Here is a 16,875-nt window from a genome sequence, read left to right on the forward strand (position 1 = left end):
ACGACAACCACCTAGCCACAAACTGCTGCCCCGCCGGATAATAAAGCTCAAAGTTCGGCAAGTTTACGCCCCCGTCACACGAGTTCTGTAGTTTCCACAGGGCTACTCTGTTCCTAGAGTTGCCCCATATGAAGCTCATGCACATACCGTGAAGTCTCTTGAAAAAGCTTCTGGGAATCAAATACTGGACATTTAAAAAAACATTTAAGAGTCTGGGCAAAACCACCATTTTGAGCAAAGCTGCTCTCCCCTTCATAGATGGGGGTAATCTAGACCAGAACACCATGCTATTCTTAACTCCCTCGATCACTTTCTCTGTGTTATGTTCGTGCTCTGTTTCTATCCTATGATAAATGTTTACTCCCAGATACCTAAATGTCTCAGGTTGCCAGGGTATTTGCAGGATAAACAGCCTCTCCAATGGGACACTTATACCTTCCCAAGGGGAACAAACTAGACTTCCCGGGGTTCACCGATATGCCCGAGAGGGTGGCATAACGATCCATCACCTCCAATACATATTGTAGGTTTTCCTCCGGGAAGCGCAAATAGAGGAGCATGTCATCTGCATACAGCGATATCAGGTGCATGCCACTTGTCGTACGAATCCCCACCTCCCCGTATTGTCGCAGGCATATTGCCAGCGGCTCTAGCGCCAGTATGTATAACATGGGTGACCAGGGGCATCCCTGTCTGGACCTCCTGCTGAGTTGCCATTTGTCTGAAATTGTGGATCCCGTTTTAACTCTCGCTACCAGGGTGCTATATAACATCTGAACCCACCTGATGTATCCAGGTCCCATTCCGTATCCTTTCAGGGTCGCTTTCAACCATGGCCACCGCACCGAATCAAAGGCTTTGAGCCCGTCTATCGACACAATAGCCAACTCGCCCGTGTCCTCCCCGGTGTTATCAATGATATGGTGCAGCCTCATATGGTTCTGTGATATTCCTACCAGGGACATAGCCCGTCTGATCTGGGTGGATCAACTTACCAATCACCCTCTTTAGCCTATTGGCTAGCACTGCCGTGAGTATTTTACTGTCCTGATTGAGCATGTACAAGGGTCTATAGGACCCGCACTCCATGGCCGGCTTGCCTGGTTTCAGAAGTGGGATGAGCACTGCCTCACGTAGGGACGGTGGCAGTTCCCCCAGCTCGTAGGCTTCATTAAACATGTCAAGCAACGGCTGGAGTAGCTCCTGCTTATGTCTTGTAAAACTTGTAACCCCCACCACCACCTTAAACGCCTCCCATACTGTACCCACAGAGCGTACACTGCCCGTGTTAGTTTCAAAATATTCCTCGATGGCCTCCCTCAGGTCCTCTCGAAACCCCACATCTTGTAACGCCTCAGTTCTGAGTCTCCATGTCGGGATGCGCGCCCTGGCGGGTTGGTATCGCCACTCTACGACCAAAGGCGAGTGATCGGATAATACCCGAGCCTTCTATTCCGCTCCCATCATTTCTCCCAATATCTCGGCAGCTGCTAACACATAGTCTAGCCTCGTGTGCAAGTCATGTGGTGCTGCGTAGTGCGAGTATTCTCTATCAAATGGCTGCAGCTTCCTCCAAACATCCAATAGGCCTAGGTCTTTCAACAGTGTCCCCAGCACTTTGGCCGCTGGCGCTGGCTTCCCTGATTTGTCATCTGACCTGTCTATTCTAGGATTCAGGGTACAATTAAAGTCCCCTCCCCACACTATCGCGCCACCCACCAGGGGGCTAATCTTACTGTATAAGGACCTAAAGTAAGCCGCCGTATCATGGTTAGGGGCGTACAAATTGATGATGTGCACCTCTCTGTTCTCCAGGAGTCCCGTTACTACCACCATTCTGCCCCCTGGGTCTATTGTCAAACTCAGTACCTGGAACGGCACGTGCGGTGCCACCCATGTGACCACCCCTCTTGCATATGTCGAATACGTCGCCCCCATGACACTACCCCTCCATTTTCTCCTGACCACCTCCAGCTTCTCCATCGTGAGGTGGGTCTCTTGTAGCAAGGCTATATCAATACGCATCCTTTTTAGATACAGCATCACTTTTTTGCGTTTTAAGTAACTGTTTAGGCCCCGCACATTCATTCCAGGTCACCACTCTAAGATAAATATGTCCTAATGTTATGTATATGTCGTCCCAAACGCATAGTGTTAAATTCATATAGGTGTGTTTGTTCGACATCAGCTGGTCTGGGTGGTCAAATGTAGCTATTAGTTTAACGCTAACCAGGCTTTTCTAGGCAACAATCAGACGCTAAATGGCTGCCAACTCGCCTCAATTTTGAACCCTGAAGGGTAGCAAGGAATAACCTATAGATTTTCTTAAGTAGCTCAACTTGATAGACAGCAGAATTCAGTTTACTCATGAAATCGGGCAACCAAATTTGCATTTGATGTATAAGTAACTCCAAAGGTTGCCAATTCCTTCACTACAACTTATACAATACAAACATATCGCAACAATTTATTGTACAGGATAAGCTTTCACCCACCATTGACAATAAGAGGACTACCTTCTAGCCAGCTCCTAAGCATCAAGAGACTTAGCAACAATGAGAAGTACAGGACAGATAATAACTAGATCCTGAGCAAGTTCCAAAATAATCGGGATGAGTTGCTTTCAGGACAAGACAAAGCAGAACAAAGTTCAGAACTCCCGACTGGTCACTAAGAGCAAACATAGGGCCAAGAAGATGGACTGCTTGTTTTTATTAACAAATACAGTACACAATCAACAAGGATCAAAAAGATTATTCTTAAGTACTGGCCCACACTAACATGCAACACAAACATGCAGTCACTCTTTAGTGAAAAATCTAGTTTTGCCCATGGGAGGAGCAGCAATTTAAGGGGCTTCCTAGTAAGGACACCAAAAACACCAATGCAGTGTTCACGCAAGTAGAAAGGCAAATTCCTGTGCTTAACTCGACACTTCTCAGAAAAGGAACATCAGTTGTCACCAATAAGGTTTCACATTTTGGAAGCGGTCAATGAGAAGTATCTCAGGATAAGCATCAACAAGAGACTCAAATAGAAACCTATTGGCTAGACAGGTTAGACGCAATCATGCCTAATGGTCTTAATGAAGATGTAAACTTATTGTTTTTTGTGACCATTAAAAGGGACAGCAGCACAAGTAAACAGTCAGAAAACATTTTTGTTCACCGAGTTGTGCATCAAAATGCTCATAATGCTCTGTAATGTCTGATCATACTTTGCACAGTTTCAGAGCACTTCACTTACTCTCCAAATGTAATGTGTCCACCAATCTCCCATATTGTTTGACCATGCAGAGTAGGCATAACGCAACCTTAAGATGTGTGCGCTAAAAAAAAAAAGAACCTTTCAAGCGCTAAAGTGGATTAACTGTGTCACAAAGGTTGACAACTTGCGGCACTGTTCGTTTCACGAATATATAATGCAATTTAGGAATATTCAGTTCCTATGTCAATACAGGCCACACACCAACACCAACATTTACTTAACAGCATTACAAGTATTCAGGTGCAGGTGCCCATGTACAAACTGTTGATTTAGATAATTACATATATGCTTATTGCATAATACAGTAAGTAATTGTAACTATGTGTTAGGTATATTTTTCTAATGTTCAACTCGTGTGGGACTCAATAACACTTCTCTTGGTATTAGGGACCAAACTCTTAATAAAGGTCTGTACTAAACGAGTCGTAGAGTGGCTGAGCAGCCAGGCACTTTTTTTTAAATAAATTTGTATTTTTATTGGCAGAGACATATAGCAGACACACACATCAGAGCAACCAATGAGTTCAGTCCATACATTAATGAATACAGTAGTTGGCAATAAGAAGGACAACAATTAACTATATGTGAAACCAATACATCATAATGCACTATAGGGCGTCTGTATGATTACAAGAGGTCTGGGATGTAACACTCTCGGAGGAGTTCTCATCTAGACTGTGCAGGTAGCTGTTGAAAGCAGTCCAATTACGAGACCAGGTGAGTAGATTTAACCATTTCCGGACCGTGGGGGGAGAGTTCTTCCAGCTTTGAAGGACGCACTTCTTGGCCACTACACAAGCCACATTTAGGAATTTAGCCACGTGCCCAGCCCCATCAGCCCGCCATAGCCCAAACAGGGCTCCCAGCGGGTCCGGGTCAATAAAACTGTCACCGATTATAGATAGTGTCTCCAGGATCTTACCCCAAAACTCCACTAGCCTCGGGCAACCCCAGAACATATGTAGGTGATCCGCGCCCTCCGCTCCACAGCGAGGGCAGGATTGTGGAGAGTTTCGGGCAAACCTAGAGATCCTGAGCGGGGTATAGTACAGTCTATTCAACAGTTTGTACTGTATGGCACGGTAGCAAAAGTTGAGGGAGACCCTGCTAGTATGTGAACACATTTTATCCCATAATTGGTCGGAGAGCTCTACACCCAGCTTGCTTGCCCATTCGTCACGGGCCCTAGAGGGCCGCGCAGGGGCACACATCAGCAACAGCCTATATAATGTAGAGACCACCCCACTGGCGCCACTGGAATTAGCTATGTATGCAATCTCAGGGGAGTCCGGAGGTTCATTAGGAAAGCAAGGCCATGCAGTCGAGAAAGGCCGCACAAAGCCTATAGAATTGCAACCATTCCAATGCCGACCTTGAATGGCCCGGCCTCCATGTTTGTGGAGTTATGAACTGCCCATCAGGATAAAAGTCTGTTAATGCAAGGTACCCCAGGGTTTCCCAGTGTTGTGCCAGGGCCATATCATGCGTGGGTTCCAGCCTGGGGACTCTCCAAGCAGGGAGCCATTTGTAGTAGGGATGCTGTACCGCCCTAACCCCCAGGATACGACCCCAGGCATGTAGAGTAGTTCCGACTGGGTCAATGGGCGAATCTGGCACATACTGCCGGTGAAGTATCAGTGACATTACATTTGTATCTGCTGCTGCCGCCAGTCTCTAGTTTAACCTGGGGATGAGGGGGGGGGGCCCGGGGTACCAATTGGGCTTGTGGCGCGAGCCAGTATAGCATGAAATCGGGGGCCAAAAAAATTGGTGAAGTCTAGTAAAATATCTAAAAGCCAGTCGGGAACATTACTAAATATATACAACAGCTTGGGCAACAGTATCATTTTGACAAGTGAAAGTTTCCCGGCAAGTGATAGAGGGAACGCCATTGTATCATTTTGGCCTCGGCTTGCTGTGCCACAGCCAAGTAGTTGCCTGCCAGCAAAGTATCTTTGGCCAAGGACACTTGGACCCCCAGGTATTTAATCCCGTCGGGCGACCAGCGAAGTGGGTATTCAGTAGTAGGACGTTGGGTGGAGCTAGTGAGAGGGAAGAGTTCAGACTTGGAGTAATTGATCGTGAATCCGGAGCGGGTGCCTATGCGAGTGATGTCACGCAAGATCGGGTCAAGGTGGACGGCGGGGTCTCTAATGAATAATAATACGTCATCCGCATAAAGAGAAATAATCTCGGGAGTGTCCTTCAGCCATATCCCTTTGTTCGAGTGATGTGCTTGGACGTGGTCGGCCATTGGCTCTATCGCCATGGCGAATAGAATTGGGGAGAATGGGCAGCCCTGGCGGGTGCCTCTGAAGAGTAGGATCAGTGCTGATGTCAGGGAGTTGACTCAGACCCCTGCCACTGGGGAAGTTTTTGGCAACTTAATGTAACTAATCATGTTAGGGCCAATACCCATAGCTTCCAATACTAGCCACATATACTTCCAGGATACCATATCAAATGCTTTGAACATCAAGCGTGACCGTCCCCGCCCTTGTACCCTGGTCGATCCGTGCCATGACGTGAGCAGCCTCCTGATATTGTGGGAGGTGGATCTCCCGGGCACGAATCCAGACTGATCCTTGTGGACCGCATATGTCATGACTGGGAGAAAGCGGTTGGCTATTACTTTGGCGAAGATTTTAGTGTCCAAGTTCATTAGCGAAAGGGGCCTGTAGGAGCCGCACTCGTCACTGGGTTTACCGGGTTTGAGTAATACCATAATGACCTCATGTAGTGTTGGGGGGTGGGGGGAGAGTGGCTAGCCGGAGTGTCTAGTCCCATACCTCCAGGAGTTTAGGGGCAATATAGCTACGTGTTCCTGGTAGAACTCTGTCGTGAGCCCAGCAGGGCCCGGCGCTTTGCCCTTGGGGAGACTGGATATGGCCTCGACTATTTCATCTAATAGTACTGGGGAATCTAACTGGTCTCTTGTTGCCGGAGAAATACAGGTCGTGGGTATTTGTTCAAGGAGCTCCCTCATGTGTCGCTCACTATGCTTGTGGGGGTTGGGAATAGAGTTCTGTGTAGAAATCCACAAAGACTTCCAATATCTGTTGCTCGGACGATTGTAGGGTGACCTGGCCGTCTTTGACACCAGTAATCTGGGACTGACCCCACTCTCCTCTAGTCAGGGCAGCCAATATTCTGCCGGGTCTATCGCCCTCTCCATACTTCCGCGCGGCTTGTGGACGGCTCAAGTATTGGACCTCCCTGGTGGCGTGTTCATTGAATAATTGGAGTTCCTCGTTGATCAGGGCGATGGTAGCAGGATCGACCGACGTGGGGGTGCTCCCGCTCTAGTTCACGTAACCTAGATTCGGAGCGACCAAGGGCCGCTCTCATTGCTTTGAGTACTCCCGCCTCCCGGGATATGGACATTCCCCTGATGTAGGCTTTGAAAGTGTCCCACCGGACTCGCATGGTAGTGGACTGGGGTGTGTTATGTTCAAAGTAAGACTGGATGTCCGCTAGGATGTCTGCCTTAAACACGACATCTTGCAGGGCGGAGGACTTGAATCGCCACGTGTTGATGGTCGGGACAGGCACCCCCAATTCCAGGAATAGAGTGATTGGGGCATGATCTGATAGGGTACGAGTGAGTATCTGCGCATCCACTACCCTGGCCAGCATTCCGCTTGACAATAGGAATAAGTCGATTCTGGAGGAGCTATCATGGACAGAGGAGTAGTGGGTGTATTCCCGTGATTGCGGATGAGTTGTCCTCCATACATCTCGAATGTCAAGTGTTGTGCTATGTGTCAGCAGTCTGCGTGCTGCCCCTGACTGTAGTCTTAGAGCCGTTCCTCTTCTATCCAGCTTGGTGTCTAGTATAAAGTTAATTTCCCCATCCCAAATGATCTGCACCCCCACATAACCCAGGAGTATAGTTGCCAGAGAGTCCACGAAATCGGGGGGGGGAGTCAACATTAGGACCATAGGTGTTTACTAAGATATTCGCTATTAGCAATTGGGCAGTGTAATATAATATATCCACCCTCAGGGTCGATGTAGCTCTTATGCAGTACACATTTGAGTGATTTGTGGATCACTGTTAGCATACCTCTGGCCTGAGTGGAATAGGAGGTAGAGTACCTGTTTGAACCCCACAACGGTGCCATACATTTTGTCAGGGGACCTGTAGAATGCGTTTCCTGTAACAGTAATATTTTGCACTCAAGCCTTTGTGTAATTACCCAAGCCCCAGACGTTCCAGGACATCACCGTGGTAGGCATTCTAGGTGTCTATGGTACATCCCAGTTCAGTTGTCGTGAAGTATTTTTATCATGAGGTCTGCCACTCTGCGGGTGCCCCGATGTGGTACGATTTGCCAGTCTGTCCCCGCCTTTTCCAATGTAACTTCTCAACCCATGCCCGCCCACCTCCCCCACCACCCTTTCCTGGTAGGTAATGTTCCCAACCTCCCTGTACCCCCCATATGCAACTAGAACTCCCTGAAAAACAGGGGTAAACTGGCGAGTCACAACATGAACCCGCCACATTACTGGCCCAACCGGGGCCGATACCCAACAAAAACCATACCAGAGTAAGCCTTGCAATCGCAGCGGGGTGCGCTGTTGCCGTGTGGCAGACACTTAGACAATATATATATAAGACGTGAAGTACCAATCGGTACGTGGTGCAGCGAAACACAATGATCGCATTTTCCAGAACATAGAATGTGATAGGGCAAACTTGGTCAGTGAGTAAAACATTACGACCATAATAGACCAGCACCCAAAAAAATTGAAATCAATCAGTTGAAGTCCAAAGAGCAAACTTTGGCCAATGTCAGAGAATGTGCAGCATTTGACGAGGGCCAACTAATGGCTCCCGATAAGAATCCAACCAGGCGCTATCTCCTCAAGTGTCAAAAGTGTGTCCATAGTTGAAACAGTAAGCCATTGTTACCATCAGCATATTGGGAAGCAAACAGTGATCAAATTGTATGTCCTCTAGGTAGCTAAGGGTTAATCATCGTCCATGGGGTCTCTCATTGGATTGGGAAGTCGTATCTGGGCTCTATAAACTTCACCACTTCCTCCGGGACGGTGAAAAAGTACAGTTTTTCCTTAAAGGTGATCTTGAGCCGGGCCGGGAACAAAATTGTGTAAGGGAAGTTGCGCTCTCGTAGCAGTTTTTTGACGCCTAGGAACGGAAGCCTCTTGTTGCACGCCAACAGAAAAGTCGAGAAATATACGAATGGTGTGAGTCGAGGCGCAGTTCGCCCTTCTCGTGTGACAGGCGAAGGATAAGGTCCTATCTCTGTAGTTGAGAATTCTAGCAATAACAGGTCTAGGGAAATCTCCTGATTTGGGGTGTGGCGATAGGGCACGGTGAGCCCGCTCAACTGAGAAGTATGGGGAAAGGGCAGGGTTACCCAGCAGATCCTTGAGTAAGTTCTCGACTGCCAACTCCATGCGCCCCTTAAATGCATTCTCAGGGACCCCCGATAATGCGTAGGTTATTCCTACATGAGCGGGACTCTAGGTCATCACACTTCGCCTTCACCATTTTCATGTCACGGGTCAGAGTAGCCACGGTGTCCTGCAGAATGTGCAAACCATCCTCATTTGCCCCAATTCTATTTTCTGCCTCAGTGATCCTGGTCCCAGCCTGATCCACTCGTGAATTGAATGATGCAACATTGGCGTTGATATCGTCCAACATCTCGTGGAACGAGGAAAAGTTCTTGGCCATTGACTCCATCATTGCCATAAGGTCAGGGGTCAGTGCACTGGAATCGGGCACTGGTTCAGGCTCGGGTTCCGCATGGGTAGATCCTGTAGACCCCAGCTCTGCTCGTGGGGCTGCCTTGGCGAACTTGTCCATGGCCCCCACCTTGTTGGTTCCTCTGGCTCTGTTAGTCATCTCGGGTGTAGTGAGGGATGCAGGGGTGTCCCAGCAATTCAGGCCTGGCACAGCGTGGCAATCAGGGTTTTAGCACTGCGTAATGGTGCCCAGCAGACCCAAGCCTCAATGGTAGCCCAACAGGAGGGATGGCTGGTGACTGCAGCGGGGTCACGTGAGAGGAACAGTATGGTATAGCTGCAGTGAAGGCACAGCAGGGCCCCTAGCACACGCAACCCTCCAGTAGTGGGAATGCCAGAGTAGTGGTGTATTATATTGCTACACGATTGGGGCAATGAAAGACATATGGCCGAATGCGCACAGATGGTAAACACTGAGACCCGCCGAGCGACCTCACGGCTGATGCTGGGCCTGCAGTGAAGTCAACATAACTTGGAAGGTGCCCATGGAGTAAGGCAGAGACCGGAGTCACGACACAGAGTGCACTAGTACGTGGGTGGACACAGCCCACTCCGGGTGAGGCGAGCGACCAAGACACACATGGGCATAGCCCTATACTGCCATGAGTGTTCTGGTGCCACGCAGACCTTTGTGCGCGGGGAGGTGCAGCTGGCTTACGCCCGGACAACACGGCAGAATGTCTAATAAAGTTGTTAGACCCAGGACCAAACAGCCCACGTTGGAGGCCTACACCAAGACAACCCCAGATGCGGAGGGAGGCAAAAGCAAGGAGACCCCCACGACAGAGGCAGAGGCACTGGGCACGATCCAGGAGGTGCTAGCAGCAATTGCAGACTTGAAAGTGGCCTGGGAGACTAAACTGGGCCTGGCAATGAACAAACAAAGTGAGCCTGGACCTCAAGATTGGTGGGGTCCAAGAGGAAGTGAACTGGCTGAGACAGGACGTGCGGACGATTGCAGAGCGCACCGGGAACTTGGATAAGGAGATGGCCCCGAATACTGCTGCGTGCGCCGCACATGGATCGGAGCTAAATGCCCTTGTGCAGCGGGTGGGCAACCTAGAGGACAGAGCAGAGGAGGCGGAAGGGCGGGCCAAACGAAACATGCAAATTGTTGGCTTGCTGGAAGGAATGGAGGGGCCCAACCCAACAGAATATGTGGAAACCATGCTCCTGCAGGAGATAACTGGCGGGGCGCAGACCCAGGGGTTTGTGGTTGAAAGGGCGCACAGGGCCTTGACAAGGAGACCGCCCTCAGAAACCCCCCCCCCCGCGACCGCTGATCACAAACATTCGGAACTATCGAGACCAGGAGAAGATACTCAAATTTTTTCGGAAGGGAGGAACCATGGAAAGGGGGTCGGCAAAAATCACGGCATAACCGGACTATAAGCTGCACGTACAGCGTAGCAGGATGAACTTTGGGTCGGTGAAAAGAAGATTAAAAGAAGCAGGCCATCGTTATTATGTTGCTTTACCCAGCCAAGTTGAGTGTTCTACTAGAACAAATCCCTGTTCGAGACGCCGAAGGATGCGATGGAATGGCTGGATATGCAGGGCCGCCCTCAGGAACCGGATATCCAGATGAGGGCTGCAGGAGATGAGTAGCATGCAGCCATGTCCGCCTTGGGGACATGACTAGGACATTGGGACTTGAATATAGAGTTAAATTAAGCTTGTGGGGAGTGCGCTGCAAGATAGGCTGGCGGGATCCGCTGGGCGCAACAACCCTAAATAGATAAGTGGGAGCACCTAGGAGGCATCCGTTGAACCCATTAGTAGTACACCTAGTTAGGTCGCTGTTAAATCGGTGACACCTTGCGGGGTCCTAGTCCTCGGACGCTAGATAGGACCAGACGCGGGTGGGCCTGAGACCCAGGGATGGAGCTGGGCATTTGTTGGGGTAGGGTAGGGCAGGGCGGGGTGGAGTTGGTATCAGGTAATATTTTCGCCAGCAAAAATATCGCCGTACATATGGTCGTTGGGAACAGCCATAGGCGATATTTTTGGTGGCAAAATATTAGGTGCGGGGGTGTCCCCCGCACATAAAAAAATGATGCAGGGTTTGCAGGGGTGTCCCCCGCACATAAAAAAATGATGCGGGTTTGCAGGGGTGTCCCCCGCAGGGTCCATCTGTTATTTTCGCCGGAAAAATATGGCGATATTTTTGCATCGCAATATTTTTTCCGGCGAAAATATCACATGGAACCGGTGGAGTTGGGGTATGGGCGGGGGAGGGGGGGAATTGTTGAGGCTGGGAAGGGTAAGAGTCAGTAAACGGGCCATCACGGGAAGCATCGGAGGGAAGAGTGGATTGGGAGCACATCAATTAGATGCAAAAGGTTGCCAATTTCTTCACTACAACTTATACAATACAACATTTAAAGCATAAGGGATCATAAACAATGGACAAAATGATATGCATTTAGTGGAAGTTCGATTTGCGGAATGCTATGAACTAGCTCCTCATTCCCCATTGGTAGCTACTAGATACTGGCTAATGCTGCATACCGAGGAGCTGCTCTTTGCTCCTGCTTATCCAATCTGAATGTCTACCCCTTCCCTTCCATACTAAAATAACGTCAATGTAGCGACCCCAGTATTTGATGTAGTGCCAAATTGGGTGCTATGTAACATTGTCCTGTTTGAATTTGATCATAAACTCATTTGCAAATGGCAGAGCCATGGTGGCACCAATGGCGTACTGCTGGTCTGTAGATAAAATACTGATTTGTGGCTTCTTTTTCCCTTTTCTAAGGAAGGTCCATTAAACCACTGCTTGGCCTAAATCATGCGCTATTGAGGTATACAAACATTTGACGTCAATCGTCACCAGTGTGTCGACTTCATCAATAACCAATCTGCTTAAAATATTCAGGAAGTGTGTTGTATCCTTGTGTGTATCATATTTTTGAATAAGTCGCTGTAGAATAGTATCCACATATGTGCCCAAAGGTTGTAAAATGCAGCCACTGGCTGAAACTATGGTCCGCCCTGGAGGCTTATCAAGGCTTTTATGTAGTTTGGGAGCAGGTAAAAATGGGGTACCAGGTCTTAGTCTTTTCATTGATACAATCAAAACCTTCAGCCTGATATAGAAGGTTTTTCAAATTATCCATGATGGTTCTAGTGGGGTTGTGATCGAGAACTACATCAGTATTTCAATCATTCAATTTGCTAAATTCTTCATAATCTTCAGTGTTCTGGGCGACCAGGAGGCCCTCCTTTGTCTGCCAGTCTTATAGTGATGGACTCGTCTTTGTACAACACACTTATTGTGTCGAGATCACTTAAGATTTCTGAATCTGGGTTCCTTGAATTTTAATTTAACTCTCGCAGAACTGCTTCATGATAGAACTCTATTGTTACATGTGGAAGTGAGGGCATGAAGTTGCTCTTTGGTTTGAATTCAAGGTATTAACCATCTGAATCTTGAGGACTGTCTGTCCCTTCATCCAAGTTGGCAAAAAATGCCTTCAATATGGGCTTGCGTGTACATTTTGAAAATTTCAACTTTGGTGTAAAACAGATTGCAGCTTTATGTCCGGGCGGTCCGGGGGGTGGAGGGGTTATAGGGAAATGCAGTCCTTTTTGCAGTATTGAGTTTTCTTTTGCACTGAACCTTCTAGACACATTCAAAACTGTTACCCTCGACAGGTATCGCTGTTGGGTTTGTGCCGATCTTACTTTGCCCTACCCCTCTGGGTTCTTTTGGTCCGCCCCACCCCTAAAAACAGGCGTTTCCAGTTGATGGCTCCCTATTATCAATGGTAGTGGTAGTTGTACCCGTCTCTTGTGACCCTGCTTCTTCACTCGGAGTGTTCAGTGCAAGTTTCTCTAGATGTGCCTAGTGCAGGGGTCACTGAGTCAGAGCTGGAGGTTTCATTGGAACTGCTCCGATTAGATATACCTCTATGTTCTTTAACGATTCATCCAGGTAAAGACTTGATCATTGTGATAATCATAAGCATCACGTTTGAATTTCCTAATCTTTTTACTGCACGTTTTTCCTCACATGTGATGAGCTTGGGATAATTTCTGGTGCTTTCTACTACATGGGGTAGTGAGTGTGTTCGGGTGTTTGGGGTAAGAATGTTGTCAAGGTAACCTAAACCAGCGAATGGTATGTTCTGGCTTAATCTTTGGAAGCTGCACAATTGGCAGATAATTTTTATTAATGCCAGTTGACGCATGTTTCAGTGATTTTATTTTTAAAGTTTTTCCAAGGTAGCTTCACTGTAGGAGATTTGTATTGTTTCTTTTAAGTAAACTGGTTGATCTCTGAAGAAATGTTGACATTGACACAAAAAATACAAACGTTTTCTTTCACATGTGCAGTGCAGTAACTGTGGTCTGAAAATATTGTATTTGTAGTTGTCACGTGTCTGTCTTGTTGTCTTTTGATAATTACAGGACAGTTTTAGTCACTAAAAACTTTCTCACAGAATTTTACAGGAGAAGTTGGACCAACCAGTGTCTGCTCCACCATCACCAAGAGAGATTTCAATGGAGATAGATTCACCAGAAAATATGATGCGACATATACGATTTTTAAAAAATGAAGTGGAGCGGCTTAAGAAACAACTGAGAGCAGCTCAGTTACAGCGTAAGCAACTTCTTTCTTTGACTTGTACATAAGGGAAGTGGCATGAAAGTTTAAGTGGCCAAGCCTCCATCTTTTGGATTTCCTGAGAAGCTCTGGAATGTTTGCTTTTGAGGTGATAGAGCATGCATTGTTTGTGTTCCCCATACATTGGATTTCTTGCATATTGTCTGCAGGCCCCATATGACTTTTTTTCATGTGGCATCCCATAGTTATTTTGTTACTGCAGTTTCCGCATTGTCACCTTGCTCCTTTTTTTTAATTTATTTTTTTTTTTTTTTGCTGCGTTACTGTCATTTATTATTCTTGGTGCTTTACCCTTGATTACAAAACTAGTCTTTGCTTCCTTCAAGCCTTGAAAATGGATCATGTCCTCTTTGAAAGTGCTGGTGTATTGTAGTTCAAAAGTTTACCTTGATTTTCTTCATGCCTATTACCCCAGTTAAGGTTGTGGAATTAGTGCTATTAAAGTATTTCTTCCTAAATATTTAAATCCCAGTGAGCAACATTTTAATTGCATACCCTCAACTGCTTAGTAGACATTTGATCTTGGTAAATCATGTCATCATTGAGTCCTGGGCATACATTTGTATAAACTATTAACTCCTTATCGCCAATCATCTTTACTTAGACTAGACCCTGATACTCACGACTGCAGGTATGATTTTGGATGCACGTTTTTTTTTTTTTTGTCTACGTTTGGAATTTGGAGTATTATTCTGCTCTCCCACCTACGGAACTGGTTGGGAAGGGCCTCAACCACATGCATGCCTTGTGAAGCACCTCATAAAAATGTGTTGCTGTCACTAAGATTTTTTGCTGGGCCCCATGTGCCTCATCTCCTCAGGTGCTTACCCCACCCCCATAAATAGATCATCCCCAAAAGCACTCCTTGTGTTTTTTTTTTGTATTTTTATTTTTTATGCCTTTGGGTAGGCCTGAAAAGCATCTTGGCATACTCTTCTGTTTGTATGTCACACTCCTAACTGTGTATTATTCTAATTATTGGGTCATTTTCTTGTTTGTGGCTCCTTCCTGCCGTTCTTGCCTCCCGATAGGCATTAAGAGATGCATAGGCGGCCGCTGAATCTTCTCCCATCTGACCCACTAAGTCTGTGTGACCTGCCTTGGAATATTTAATCTGGTAAATTCTTTCGTCTTCTACACTGGTTTGATACCGAAGTCCCTAAGGTTACGGCTCCTTTCAAAGTAGTCTTGTTCTGTAGGCTTGGTGTCTGCTCTCAAGCAGTTGGAGACCAGTAAATGTGGCTATGTAGTGGTTTGGTATCAAACCGGGCGTGGCCATCCTGTGCAGTTAAGATGGTTGCCAGCCTTGTTCCAAGATTTAACCTCCCAGTTTAGGGAGTTCCGTCCCGGTCACCTGCGCAAGTTAGACAGGAAATCCTCTGGTTTTCAGATCCCGAGACCTGTGATACCAGGTAACTAAGGTACTGCAGAGGAGTGTGCACACACACCTCGGCAGAAATCTGGACAGGTACCTCTGTCTTGAGACGATCTTGTGTCCTGCATTCCCAAATCCTCCAAACTAGTGTCACATCTGGCTACAGGATCGACACACAAGTTAATGGGATGTCTCCTCTCCAGGTCATGGTAACAGACTATTGATGCCGTTTGCTCACTAGACTTCCACTGAGTCTTAAAAAGGGCAGACCTACATCCTCTGACTTGGGGGAAGGTTAAGGGGTCTTCTGTGGACTTGTACCAGAGGCAGCTTTTTGTACTTTACGGTTGTGAAGTATGAAAAGCAGGACCACAGTGGGGCCAGGCACCTTCCCTCTGACAGTGTCAAGGCTTGTAATCCTTCTTCAGTACCAGAGACTTCCATGAGCCAGTCTGAAGACTGTTCTGATTTGGTATGATCTTATTATTTTAACATAGCATTCATAACGCATCTATACACAAGTGTTTCAAGGCGCGACGAGGCAGGGGAGGGGGAACAGAGGGAAGACAGACAACGATCTTCCTAGGCCAGGTGACATTCAGATCGCGCAAGTGCATGGGAAGGAGGGAAGTGTGGTGTGGATATGTGGGTGGGGACAGTGCAATACATGGGATAAAAATAAATAAGATTAGAAGTACGGCCAGCAGGTGGCGTGTGCAAGGGTAAGTGCAGACATTGGGTGTCAAGTGCTGGTAGTGGGACTGTAGGGATACAAAAAACAGTCCCCAAGTGCGGGGGTTGCCAGGAAGGCAGTGCAGGTGTGCGACTGGCAGGGGGGGGAATCTGGGCTCGAGATCAGAGGGTGGCCAGGTAACCAGTGCAATTTAAGTATCAGCCAGGAAGTCAGCAGGGGAGGGGACGAGAAAAAGCAGAAACAAAGAGAAAGGTTTTGAGGTGCTTCCGGAACCAGAGATGATTCTCCAAGTTTCAGGGAGGCATAATAGAAGTTAAACATACCTCATGCCCTCACTCTTGGATTCTTTTAACTACAGTGGAATACAAACACTAGAACTCGCATGTAAGAATGAAGATGGCAGAAAAATGAATCTCAAAACGCTACTGATAATAAATCTATATTGGAACCCCATAGCTATAATCACGGATATATTCATTTACACCATCATTACTGCCTTCGATGATACCCGTCGCCAAAATAACCATACAGAAATATTAGTATGTGGAGACTTGAACATTCACATATTTACCAAAGATGGAATGAAAATCGACCATTCAAAACTAACCCCGACAGCACGTCTATGGACTAAAGAAATGGAAAAACGAAATATGAATATGGTCAATGGGAATTATCCAGAAGACCAACCAGCATAGCCAACCTGGAAACGAGGTGCAGCAACCGCTGTACTTGATTACTTCTACATCTCAGATGGCACAGCAGAAAACATAACATTTACAAATAATACATCAGACCAAAGTGATCATACCAAAATAGCGATGGAATGGGCAGTGACTATTCCAGAAGCAGCCAAGATTCAATTGCCCACCCTAGAATTAAATACGGGAGTGAACCGTTTGAGGCTCTCAAAACCCCAGGTTGATGGACTGATAAAAACCTTCCAACTGGCACCGTACATTGACCCTAAAACACTACAATATGGATGGCTGTTAAAAGCGTATACCAACGATGAGAAAAGACAAACCACTAAAACATCATACCCATACATATAACCTACAAATAGCAGAATTGAAAAAGAACTTGGAGAGTAAAATCACGCAAGCAAAGAAATCTGACAACAATTGTGCAAAAAAT

At 47.0% G+C, this 16,875-nt stretch overlaps 1 protein-coding gene across 1 annotated transcript in view; it reads left to right on the forward strand.

Moving 5' to 3' along the window:
* CCDC6 (coiled-coil domain containing 6) overlaps positions 1–16,875 on the forward strand; it is a 737,104-nt gene that overhangs the window by 343,020 nt on the left and 377,209 nt on the right. Inside the window, exon 5 of the mRNA XM_069611219.1 lies at positions 13,488–13,648. Within this exon, the coding sequence (XP_069467320.1) occupies positions 13,488–13,648 (161 nt within the window). The remainder of the gene's footprint in view (positions 1–13,487; positions 13,649–16,875) is intronic.

The sequence above is a fragment of the Ambystoma mexicanum genome, chromosome 8, assembly GCF_040938575.1.
Source record: "Ambystoma mexicanum isolate Mex_15411 chromosome 8, UKY_AmexF1_1, whole genome shotgun sequence".
NCBI classification, from domain to species: domain Eukaryota; kingdom Metazoa; phylum Chordata; class Amphibia; order Caudata; family Ambystomatidae; genus Ambystoma; species Ambystoma mexicanum.